At 31.7% G+C, this 14,014-nt stretch overlaps 1 protein-coding gene across 1 annotated transcript in view; it reads right to left on the bottom strand.

Annotated features, from left to right (window-relative positions):
• The window catches only part of LOC130451640 (potassium voltage-gated channel subfamily H member 6), a 280,003-nt gene that overhangs the window by 163,745 nt on the left and 102,244 nt on the right, over window positions 1-14,014 (bottom strand). The window contains exon 9 of the mRNA XM_056791206.1: window positions 6,474-6,554. Within this exon, the coding sequence (XP_056647184.1) occupies window positions 6,474-6,554 (81 nt within the window). The remainder of the gene's footprint in view (window positions 1-6,473; window positions 6,555-14,014) is intronic.

Below are 14,014 nucleotides of genomic sequence, written 5' to 3'. Positions count from 1 at the left end.
TTTGCTACTATGTTAAACTTGTGGACCAGTCTCTGTAGGTCGTCTTCACTTTCTGCTATAAAGATAGCATCATCTGCATAGCAGAGAATTTTTATTTATGTATTTCCTATCTCATAACCTTTCCTCTCTATCACTGCCTCTATTATTTCATCCATTATGAGATTAAAAAGTAGGGACCTTAAGAAATCTCCCTGTGTCTATGTTTATTTCTTCTGTAAGTTTTCCGTCTATTCCAGCCTATATTTTGTTGTCCTTATATATGTCTTCGATTGTTTTGATGATCTCTAATCTATCTCTGTCAAATGAACGTCGGTCGATTATATTCGAGAGCTTTCTCTCTGATTTGTCTAGTTACCAATATTGCGTCTGTGCATGATCTCCCACTTCTAAAACCTTGTTGTTCGTCCTCAAAAGATATTCTTTGATTTATTAGTTGGATTAAAATTTCGATTGTTATTTTTAGAGTAGTGTTTAAAAAATTTATTTCTCTATAGTTTTCCGATTCTTTTCTGTCACCTTTTTTAAACAGTGGAATTAGTATAATTCTTTTCCAAATTTGTTTGACACTTCGCTTCGCGGCTGCCTTCGGCGTAATTTGGGTAACACGTAGTAAGTACCTAGAATGTATTCGATATTATATCGTTGCCATGGAAAAATTAATGAATCAAAAAATGATTTTAGCCATAATTGTAGTTTTAATATTATAAGCGCCATTTAACGAACCTCTTCTGTATCTATTTCAAGATATAAGATATTTTTATGCTATAACATAGCCCAACGCTAACACCTTAGGTTTGTTCCAACCCGCTAGTCGGGATCGTACTTGGAACGGTTATCGGAAGCGTTTATAGATATTTTCGGCGCAATCTCCGGCTATGCACGGTTCTTGTAAAAGAACTTGCTATCAACCAAGTATCGAAAAGACTGTTCTAGAAACGGTTAACAAACGATATCTAAGTCGGTTGGAACGCAAAACAGAATCATTCGTATAAATGTAACCGCCCGGTTGGAGCATGTAATCTTTATTGCGCAGAATCGTCAAGGTACCGAGGACGGCTTTTTCATGTGTTGGAACGAACCTCTTATCTCACATGTCACATCTTGATTCGACCAAATTTCTACAGATGTCACTTTTTCAATTCGCGTAACTAATAAAGGTAGACTGTCATAATTGTCACGGGTTTTATTATGTTTCGTTCGACGACACAGATAAGTATTTAGTGCACAATCACTTGTTAATTGAAATCAAATCGATATCATCTTTTATCGTCTTCTACTCTGTAAACCACTTCTATTCTAATAATAATATTTAATTCCGGGCATTTTACGAGACATACAGGTTTAGTTTTGCTATGGACTTATATACGAATTATTACCTTTTACTATTACCTATAATTTTGTTACTCATTGTGGTTTTTTTCTGTATATTGAGATTCATATTCATTTTTTGACAATAAAGCACTTCTTGCTCTCTCTCTCTCCTTCATAAGAATTGAAGTTGTAGTTCAAATTTGTAGATAATTGATGTGTAAGTTGTAGATAATTGGAGAATCTATAACTTCTTTATTTATTTGTTTGAGGATGGTAGTGAACAAACGAAATGAATTTTATATTCAATAAAATATAACTCTTTATATATGGATAATAAGCAGACAGAAAATTCCGAGTCGGTAAACATGCTTTTTTGCTCAAAATAAGAAATTCGAGGTTTATTACTTCGTAGGAATTTTCACATGATGAAACAATAGTGGAAAATTGAATTCCATTTGTATCATTTTTTTCTGGAAAACAATAAAACATTTGTAATTATGGAAAAAGAGATGAAAATTTTCTCCATACTGAATTGGAATCTAATATAATTCTGTCATTTATTTCTAAAAAGAGAGAAACGTTGATGATACTTGATTATTTAAGAAATATTTCACAATATTGAACATGGCATACAGATTTTTTTGCTATGCTTCTGATTATGATATAATTGAAATTATGAAGATTGGATAGGATGAAGTCAGAAAAATGACAATCAATATCACAGTATAGAGCAATAGTATATTGGTTTTATTAGGAATAAGAATAATATCAATTAAAAATTAAGGATTATTTTCAGATATTATATTTTTATTCTGTGCTTTATATGTTGGAAATAAATGAAAATTAACAGCATTTTATGACATCTTCTCAACACTTATTTATTCCACCTCAAAAGTTTAAAATATGTATTGAACGACATATTATTTATAAGAACTTCATCACTTATTTCAATTTATTCAAATAAATCAATATGGATAATTTTGTTCTGATGTACAATTAAATTCATTTTCTATTATATAAAATTGGATTTCATTTACATTCATTTTTTATCTCTCAAAATAGAAGTCATATGTTTTGCTAAATATAGAACGTTTTAACTTGTTATTAATTCTCAGCTTTGTTTGGATTTGGAGTGCCACAAAATTGCTTCTGGATTACTTCTCTTCACCCTGTCTAGTAACCTCTCAAATATCTCTCTCGATACAGAGATAAGAATGTGAGATATAAACATATCTAGCGACTTTGCTCTTTCACTCAATATTTAGGAAAATATAATGTCGTGTATCTCCGGAAATCATTTTTTTCTACAAAATAATTAATTTTTTTTAAAGAAACCGCCCTGATTGATATATTGCTCACTATATCTATATTTATTTATTTATTTATTCTATTTTGAATATATCCTTTCATAGTCTTTTGTAGAAATCAGAAAATCTACTATCGTCACACTAGTAAATCCTTATACTGATACCCATTTCTTATTATTTTTGCTACGTTTAATGCTTCTCTCATTTTTGTTTATGGCTAAACTACTCACTTTACTTAAATAAATGGTATAAAGTTGCTATTCACTTTCGTTTCACTTAACAATTTCGTTGAGAAAGTTTGATAGATTTCATCTTTCTTGAAAAACAAAATCCGCGTTAAAAGTTAAACATAACAAGTTTTCAGAAGATCAAAAAAACTGTGCTTATTTATATATATATATATATATATATATATATTTATTAACAATTCACAAAGATAGATCAATTCCAAAATTTTTCTCTATCGAATGATATTCAATAATTAAAAAGGCATTTTTTAGACTTACGTGGTGTTAAGTCCGCTTGACATAATTTCTTGGCATTCACGCGGACAAAAATTGGCTTAGGAAGTTGTTAGTTGTGCTATGTACGCATCTACCTATTCTCAGATATTATCTTTTAACCGTTTGTCTACTATGCTTTCGTTGTCTCGTGTCCCCATCTTACTTGCCACGTTCTTAGAAGTTTTTCTCTGGCTATATTTTTTTTATGTTTGTTCTCAGTATTCTCATGAATGTAGCTCCTTTCTGGAATCATCATGTCTATTGTTGTGGTTTCCGTTATTATCTGTACTGGAACTCCTGAGGTTGTTCTAAATTCTGACGCTACCCGCAAATGTATGTTTATTCTAGTGACGTTAGCCTTCTTCAAAACTAGGGTCCCGTACAGAAGCATATTGTGGAAAGAAATGGAAACCACCATCCTTTTTGCAGCTGCTTGGTCTACCCACCTTCTGGAGTATCCTTATTAGTTTCGACATTTTCACCTCTACCTTATTTGCTATATACTCGATGTATTTTTGAAAGCTCAGCCGGTTATCAACTAGGATTCCTACGTATTTAATAATATTAGTAAGGACTATTGTAATTCTTTTCAGTCTGAAGCTAATATAGGCTCTGTTTTGGCCTCCTTTTATCAGCTTTGCCTCAGTTTTGTGGGGAGCTAGTTTGAGTTATATTAATATATAATTGACAGTTATGTTTATATCTTTTTTCGTTTACAATATTAGACGTAAAATGTTTCTTCATAAATATTGTTCATCATAATCAACAATATTCCGTCTTCATTGAAAAAGGTTTCCAGTTTTTAGTAATATAAAAAACGAAGATGATTCTGAGGTTTTTGAGCATCATTAATGGAAACAATATTGAAATAAATTATCGATGCCATTGAAGAATAAACGTAATTCCTTCTTCACGATAATTTTTCATTTAATTAAAATCTTGATTATTATTGGTAGTTAGAACTCAATCAGGCTATTTATTGATAGAGCTATTGATTGGATCTTATATTTCAATTAAATTAGTAACATTAGGTAAAGGTTCTCGCCCGCCTCATAATTAATTAAACTGTTTCATAATAGTTGAATTTATTAGGATGAAATCATTCTTTATTACACCAATAATAAATCTGAGTAGATTTGAATATTCTGAAATATGTCAAATAATATTGAACAAGTATAAATGGAACGATTTGAAACAAAAAGTTCCTCATATATAGTCACCAATATGAGTATAATTATTTCCATTGCATTGAATGTGGAAAGATAATCTGAAGCTGAAAATGATTTTTCTGCATTATTCTGGAATATATCGAACTGGAAGACTATAAAACATTAAAAATTCAATAGCTTTCTTCAAAAGTTCGAAGGAGCTTTGAGGAAAGTTAGTTCCCTTGTAGGTTTCATCTAGAAATTGAATTTCCTATTTTCTTTTGTTATTTATCAAGAGCTTAACTTCTATGTACCAAACTTCTAAATTATCGGAAAATTCGTCGTACATCACACAGTTATGTTTGAATACATACTAGAAACGAACTATTTGAGTCAAATTTTCAGAATTCGAGTAAAATTACGAAGAAGATAAGATCCTGAAATTAGAATTCAGTGAAGTCTTTTGCATTTATCTCTATATTCTAATGTGATCTTTGCGTGCATTATTCAAAAATGCTGGAAATTCTTAGAATACATTTCATATCTACATATGATTATTAACCTCATTAATATACCCCACCAATGGTTGAAAATAACAATAACAAAGAATTATTGTTATTTTAATAATGATTCCATGAAAAATTGAGTTTTAAGACACTTCGTTGTTTAGTATTTGTTTGGCAGACATCAATAACGAACGTTTTCAATGAATTTGTAATGAAAATTTGAAATGAAACATGGAAAAATATTGATCATCGTTATGTGATACAATACTTTTATTTGAAAGACCTTAGACCAACCAATAAAAATGGTGAATTGGATTCTACTCTGGGTGAGACTGCTCCTTTGTTATCTACAGTAAAATATTGGGTAACAGTGTTTAAACGAGGTCGTATAACTTGCGAAGACCAACATCGCAATATTCGGCTAAATGAGGTGACGACTTCAGACATGTTGAAGAAAATCCACAAAGGATGATCGTCGACTGAACGTGCGCGACCTAGCAGACATAGTAGGCATTTCAAAAAGTGCGGTACATCATATATTAACTAAAAATTTGGGCACGAGGAAACTAGACGCAAGTTAAGTGCCAAGTTTGTTCACTATGGAATAAAAACAGCGTCGATAAGATGTTTCCATTGAGTATTTGGCAGTGTTTCACAGAAATAAAGCCGAATTTTTGCACTGTTCCATAACTGTGAATGAAACGTAGATCCATCATTTCACATCCGAAACAAAAGAGCAACATTTGAGCGAAGAAATCAAGCAACAACGGCCGCATTGGGCTAAAAATAAAGTGTTGTTTTATTAGGACAACCAGCTCACACATTCGTTATTGCAATACACTCTTTTCGCCAGATTTAGCCCCCTCGGGTTATTTTTTTCCCATACTTGCAAAAATAGCTCGGTCGTCAAATATTTTTCCAGTAATTGAGGGGTGACAATTCTTATTATGAAAATGATACTAGTAACGTCACCCTTTTCACATATTTTTGTATTGTTGTATTTGTTTCAACCTCGAAAATGAGAACATTGTTTGTATAGGTTCAATGATGTGCAGTCATTTCACTTCCGTTAACGATAGAACAAACAATGAAAGGGCTTTCGTAGCGCTGAGTGATAATATGAAGTTTAAACACCATAAGTCACCTCAAATAAACACTCCCAACCCAAATATCGTTTGAAGAAATTTTCTAAATATTAAGTAAGCGTGTTGAAATAGTAATATTTTGAGGTATCATAATTGAGAGCCTCAAGAACTATTATCTAGTATTACAAAGTACAAAGACCGTATAAATGAAATTTGGAGGAGTAAATCCAAAATGTAACTTCCGAACTGTTAAATTGCAGTAGTGATCAATAATATAAATAGATGTACTACACTCAAAAATGTTTCTGCAATAATTTGAGAAGGTCAAAAATGTCAAAAATATTCTCTATCATATATGCAAAGAGACATTAGATCAGATCAGTTATTTACGAGAACAATTTGAAAGTTTGTCTAATAACTTGAGATATAACATATTTTTAATCATATGAAAATACCAAATATTCTTAATACAAGTTTATTAACACTATGTTCAACTTATTACTTATCCTCTTTTTGCAAATAAATAATATGAGTGCAAGTTACTTGATATATTATGGTGTCTACAATTTTAGAATAGTTTCATCAACAACAAATTCAGCATGCTTTTACTGACCTGAGCTACTTTCTCACCCATCTTTGGAGTATGAATTCCACTTTGAAAATATTTCGCTGAGCCATTATCTTGAAAAGAGAACTGAAACAAAAAGTAAAAAACTGTGAATATCTCATATATACGTTTACTTCTTGCAAAAATAACATAAATTTCATTTATGAAAATCATTTCTTCAGATAAAATACATTTAATAAATGCTTTGAAGATATTAATAGGAGCAGTTTCTAGCACTTTAGTCATATTTATTACCCGAATTATCAAATTCTTTTACAGCACACTTCATAATGTATTGTAATCCAGCTATTACAAATATTAGTAGATCCTCTTTATGATTCCAAACACCAATATTCATAATCGTGAATCTCATAATTCTTTGGAATCATCTACAGCATCAATTGAAGCTACTTTGTAGATCAGTGGGAAATTATTATTCATAATACTAATGTAATTCTTATTATTATTCTTATTAATTAATATAACACAAACAAAACTGACCTCTGGTAATTTCTTCATACTTCTTCGCAATGAATTCCTGGAGCTTTTCGTCCCACCGGAGTTTCTTTCACACAATATCGATACTTGTATCATTGTCATATACAATACACTTTTAAGGAATTCACTTCGACCAAAAGTTCACTATCAGAACTTCATGTTTCATGTCACAAATCTATAACCGAATTATCCATTCTTTCAATAGAGTTATTTTCTAGTTTTCTAAACTGTTATATTTTGAAATCCTAGAAAATATTCGCTAGCCACGCACTAAACGTCTATTTCGAATCCGTGTTAGAAATTTCGTTCTCTTATTTCTCAGGTGTTTAAACGTGATGAAAATGATTATTTTTCAATTAATTAGAAATTATACCACTAAAAAATGTCGCTATATCTGTGAACATTATTCTATTGATTAATTTATGTGCATCATCTTGTTACAGTGCAAGCATGAAATTTGGGTCAACCCGTAATTTGAAGTAATTTTGGAAATTTGAATTTTCCTAGTATTTTGTTCGGTCGTACCTAATTGAAGAAACAAAAAAAAATAAGGATACTTCACCTAAATTCCTAGAAACAATTATCAGCATATTGTTTGTTTCTGTTGTTTTATCAGTCTCTTGCAAATTGTTTTTGTAGTGTATTGCAACATTTAATCCATTATTACGGCACGAATTGAGGCTGCTATCGAAGTGCAACAAGTATGGCAGCGGTTAGAAGAGACTGGTTTGCTCACGCAAACAGCAGGTTCAGAACGAGGCAGGACTACAACAGCTGAAGATGACCGCTTTCTCGTTTCTATTACTTTAAGAAACCGAACGATTACAGTAGTTTCCCTTCGAAATCATCAAGAAGTGAGAAATGTGAGCATAAGTGAGTGGACTGTTAGGAGGAGACTTCATGCTGCTGTATTATCTTTTCTGACTAGAGCTATTGGACACTTGAACACCAGATTGCCAAAATTTTGCAGAAGAACACCTTGCTTGAATAATAGTGTATTGGATTCGCCTATTGTCAGATTGACATGTAAGACGCGAGGGATATGCTCAAGGGTGTATTACTGAACGACTTCTTTTTGGTGGAGGATCAGTTATGGTATGGAAAGGTATATCTTTTGACGCTCGCATGGAGTTTGTCCTTATCGAGAATGGAACGTTAACTGTACACAGGTACTTGGCAGACTTTCTAGAAGACCATGTTATACCATTCATGGTTAATCTTGGAGACGACGCAACCATTATGCATGCTAATGCACGGCCCCACATTGTTAGTTACCGGGTATCTTGACGAGGTTTGAATCGCGCAATTTGTTTGTTTTGCTCGCAGTCCAGACTCAAATCTCATTTGTGTGAGATGAGAAGACGTTTCTGGAGACATATTATGGCGGTCCCTAGAAATTGTAGAGAGCTTCACGAGATACTGGTGCCGGCAGAAGGGGACCAAAATCTGATCAAAAGTATGCCCCCCCCCGTCATTTGCAAGATGTTATCACTGCCAGATAAGGAAATACCCGCTACTGAGTGCGTTAAAATTTCTTATTTTTTAATAAAAATCATAGCAAAATAAAATTGTTCATTTAAACTACTTCATTTTTGTTAAAGTGAACATATTGGTAAAATATGTTACAACTGGAAGAAATCAGATAAACATGAAAATTTCTCAAATAACCTGTAATTACGAAATGACCCTAACTTTATGCTCGACAATGTATTTCTTAATTTTATAGAAAAGTAACATACAATTTTCTATATGCAATACTTTTGAATATGGATATGCTACGTTAATATTTGAGAAAAGAAATTTTCTGACATCGGAGCCAAGTAAATGTTTGTGATTATGAATAAAATGAAAATTATGTAAACTTTGATATCTCAGAAACAAGTAACCAATGATATGTATAAAATCTATTGCGATTTGATATTTCTCACATTATTTCAACTCTATGTACAGTCCATAATCAGTATTTTTGATCATAATATTATTTCAAAACGGAAGTTATTCAATTTAATTTTGGACCGTTAGTTAGCGACCACCCGGCTATATCTAACTTGAATTGTGTATTAATTTTCACCTCCAACGAATGAATGTACCTATGAAAATCCATTCTGATATGGATATGAGGTATGTTTTGAACATCATGTTTCATAGATATAAATTATATTAAGCAATCTACTTCAATCGCCGGGAGGAATTTTATTGAAAGCATTCCAACGATGCTTCAACAATTTATGAGTAATTTGATATAAATTCATTTAGATAGGTAGCAGAATGAAAAGGAACTGGCCCTTTTCATAATTCAAGCATAAAATAGTCTAATAATAATAAAATGAATTTTCCATCAAGTACCACCAGGAGTTTCAAATAAATATTCATGATGTATATTTCTCAATCATTTATTATTCATTCCAGTTTCAATGCAAACAAAACAAAACTAAAATTTATGAATTTCATGTTTTTTATTTGATATTCTTCCGTAGTGTTTTCTGGGATTTTCATCATTATTACCAGAGTCAAACCTACATAAATTCTTATCAGCTCCATAGTTTTAATGGCAATAATACTACTATCAGAGTTATAGGTCAAATTTTGAATTATCCAAGTTTTCTAATAAGACTAATCATACGGTTCAAAATCATTTTTGGAGTATGAGATTGAAACTCTGACTTCATTCTATAAGTTTCATATAAAATCTCATGATATATCGTGTATGCGTGTTATAATATTCAAATGTATGTGAAAAAAATTTGTATTTTTGTAAATTTCTCGGTTTTTATAGTTTCAATGCTATAACTATTCATTACAAATATTGTAGGTTATAGAATTATTTACGATTTTGCCTTGACTATTCTTTATCCATGCATCCATCCATCCATTTATCCAATATTATAACATGCCTCAGATGAATAACTCAATACAACATTCATCAATTGACGCAGTAGAAAACTAAGATGTTTCTCATCTTGTTGCTAGTCACTGTATGATTATGCAAGTTGTTTGCCATCTGTCTCAGAAATAATTTTATATATATGAATATGTCAAGCAAAAGTTGTAGAAAATTGTACTACTTACAATATTAAAGATGAATATAAATAGCATCTTCGCTATATTAAATGAGATATTCACAAAAAATCTGATTTAGATAACTTTTGACTTGTATATCTTATGACGCGGACAAGACTTTCAGAAGCTTCGGAAAAAAATTTCAAAATACCAAGATCATAGTTTTCAGGAGCTCAACTCCTACATATTTAATTGAACTGACTCAAATTTTGTTGTACTATGAAATTAAGCAAAGAACTATCCAATAGGATAGCATCATCTTTGATACGAGGTTTCCTCGTCTACGTAAGTTAATGGTTTCTAGTTTTTCAAGACAATATTAACCAAAACTGAATCATTACAAATTGATGTAGTAATGAAGAAATTTGTCTTTCAAAGTTTTAGAATATAACCTCCCCAACAATATCTTTCCAGTTGGTATCAAGTCTCTATCATAAAATTGGATTTATTAGAGAAGGGTCTTATTTTTGAGACTGTGAGATTGGACACATTCCTTTTCTCAAAGTTTTTAAGGTACAGAAATTTACAGGAGCTTGTAAAATTTCATAGTTTCAGAAAGTTTAGAAAAAAATAGTGTAGGATTCAATTGTTGTCATCACATATAGAAACTGAACAGAATTTATTCATTTTTGGTGAGTGCGGGAATAACAAACAAGGAAGCAAGTTCATAAAATCACGAAAAAAATTGCAAATTCTTTGAGGATGGAGAATACTGTTCGGCTATATTCTCAGATAGGCATTTGACGCAGCTTGGAACGAAGGACTAGAAAATTAGCAAAAACCTTCGGAAAAACCTTCTCATAATTCTAAAACCCGACCTGCAAAACAGATACTTTCAAGTCAAAGTTCAGAATTACATCAAAAATCGGCATTCAATAACGTTCTTCTATCTCAGGTACATAGTTAATATTCCTATACACAACAACGTAACTAATGTTTAACACATGCAGATGACAGTGCTGCGCTACTATCTCATTGTCATTACTTCCCAAAATGTTTAGACACAATTAACTCGCAACTAATAGTTTGGAGAATTTGAGTAGAAGAAATTAAATTTATTCATGTCACCTACATCCGACGGAGATGGACCTGATCAACAGCGGTTTCAAACGGGCATCTTTTGCAGGAAAAATAATTCATTTGTACCGAAGACTAGCTTGGACATCACACTAGTGGGACTTAAGTTACATAAACTTTACTAGTTATTATAAACAGAATGATTTCAATCAGAATTCAGAATCAGAAGTCAGTTCTAGAAATATCCTACTTTTCCCTGAAGAATGTTCATCTCAAACGCATTACAGCAAAGGATGAGAATGCATGAAAAGTGTGATATGTTTGACATACTGTATGTGTAGCTGTTCGTGGTCAAATTAATTCTGTTTCAAATGAAAGGAGATAATTTGATATCAACATTTTTCCTATTGTGAATCATGCAACTTGCAAGTAAAAAGAAGCTGTTAAGAATTGATTGGAAAATTAGTTTAAAAAAACAGGTTTATATTATCATTAAAACATTTTATCAAAATAAAAGTTGAGGGAAGACTGTTTCTTGAAGAGTGTAGAAAAATATTTTCCTATCCGAACAATAGGGGAAAATTTATGTATGCTAAACACGTAGAACGAAATAATATATTAAATTCAAAATTATTAGTAGCACCCTCTTTGAAATAAACTAAATGCAAGTAGATACATTTTGGTTTAAATTACATTTCTCCAAATTTACATAAATTAAAACAGTTGAAAACCACTTCTAAGCGATGTTTAATCACAAAACACTTAATAATTCAATTCGGAGATTATCAAATGAAAAACATGAGAAAAATATCTGTCAGATCGTTAGTAAACAATAACACAAAAACTATTCACAAAACACTCTCGATATCGACAAGTGACGTGATCCGGAAAAACTGAGCAGTGAGATGGATAGTCTGAAAAGTTCGCCATGCAGGCGCCTATGGAAACACGGCCATCTATATAAATAGGTTATAAAAGCTGCAAAGGCTATTTTCATCGAGAATCTACAAGAGATAATCGAGAATATAACACATGAGATCTTTGAGTGTACTTTTTATTATTTCTCGTTTCCAGGGCCGGCTATTTCGTATCTGTTTTACTGGAGTATTATATATCATTTGTTTAATGGAAAAATTTCAAGGAAAATAAACATGGCGTCATTATTACGTATACATAATTCATAATTTGGATATTAGTCGCCTGCTTATGAATAATAAATCTCGAGCTTCTACAATACGGTTACGATTTATCGCTTTTTAAAGTCATTTTTCATAATATTGATTTTTAGTTGGTAAAGAGGTCAGTGAATGTACTCGAAACAAATAGTCTTCACAATTCACTGAATATTGTGAATATACATGTAGAAAATATTAGAATATGAGTATATAATGGTTGGTAATACAATTACAAATAATTTTCCCTTTATTGGTGTTTAAGCTGAATCCTGATTCTGTCTGTATAATTTTTTCACGTCCATCCATATATCTTATCATTGCTTATATTTCATTTGAGTTTTCTTAGATTTTCGATACTATTCCCGTAAAGATCAACGATAACAAGAGAATCCTAGAGCGCAATTGTAACAACAATTTTGGAGTAATAATGGTTAAGTAAAATGATCAAATTCAAGCTAACATCCTTTTTTTTCTCATATACTTTGTGACAGTAAGAGGAATATCCAGTAAAGAGTACTGTAATAGTGATACAAGATTGGGCCTAAGAGTTCAAACTCATAGTTCTTCAATGACAACGTCAAAGCAACTCGGTGGTTTGCAGTACGTGAAAGAATATTTTCTATGTGGTGACAAAAGTTTGTGTCATCAATAATATTGAATAAATTGATTTGTGGAACCATGGTTGTTCAAGTGAGTGTGGGAGGACGAAACGAATGACGTTATCCTCAACTGTTGCTCGAACGTCATGTACATCGCATGGCTATAATTATGTCTTAGAACTGTAGATCATTGTGAGTGTTCATCATTGCCCATCCGTAAATTCAAGAGTTAATGCACGACAATGTGCAGCCAGACAAACCTTAATATAATTCTTCAAGGCACACGTTCATATTCTTAAGACCCCCGGATTATCCACAATTTAACAAATGCGAAACATGTTCGGTAGAAGGTTAAGAAAGTATTCACATATTACATACTTTCCGATTTGTATCCCAAATATTGACGAAATAAAATGATTTTTATTGTGTTTTCGGACTCCTATGCTACTGAGATATGCTTTAATACGTTCATTTTCAATTAATTTCTGTCTCTTATAAGTAGAAGTTGACCATTTAAATTAACTCTGATTCCATTCCAGTATCGACAGACATACTGGTTATCACATTAGTTTTTATTGTTTATATGTTTGTTCTGTTCTATGATTGATTGATCATAATGACAAACCTCCCTATGTCTATCTCTTCTTCTTCTTCTTCTTCTTCTTCTTCTTATTTTAAGACTGTGTCTTGTGTTTTCAAAGAGGCAGCCTAAGTTGTTACTGCGAGGACCAGCTCTCATAACAGCGCTTTGGTGGTCTTCCAGGCGGTCTACTTGTATTGGGTCTCTCTTCCTTTGCGATTTTCGCCAGTCGATCGTTGTTCATTCTATTGACATGATCTCTCCATGCTCTTCTTCTAGTTCTGGCCCATCTCACTATATCCGGAACGTCACACATTCTTCTGATTTCATTGCAATGTCTATCTCATACATATTTATTTCTTCATACTTTGTTGTGTAGACCATGAGAGGATCGTATACTTAGCCAGCTTTCTGTTCCTGAATAAATTTTCAACTGTGCAGTTTTTATTATAAAAGGTATCGTTAATAAATTTCTGAATATGTAATCGCATTATCAACATAGAAGCCTGCATTAAAATATGTTCTTCATATTCTGCAAACTACGGTTCATGGAAGTTTTTCTTGATCTAGAACAAAAGTTCTTACAACTCATATTTATATCGATATCTTCTGGTGAGA

The sequence above is a fragment of the Diorhabda sublineata genome, chromosome 1, assembly GCF_026230105.1.
Source record: "Diorhabda sublineata isolate icDioSubl1.1 chromosome 1, icDioSubl1.1, whole genome shotgun sequence".
Classification (NCBI taxonomy): Eukaryota; Metazoa; Arthropoda; class Insecta; order Coleoptera; family Chrysomelidae; genus Diorhabda; species Diorhabda sublineata.
This window is presented reverse-complemented; position numbering and strand designations above follow the sequence as displayed.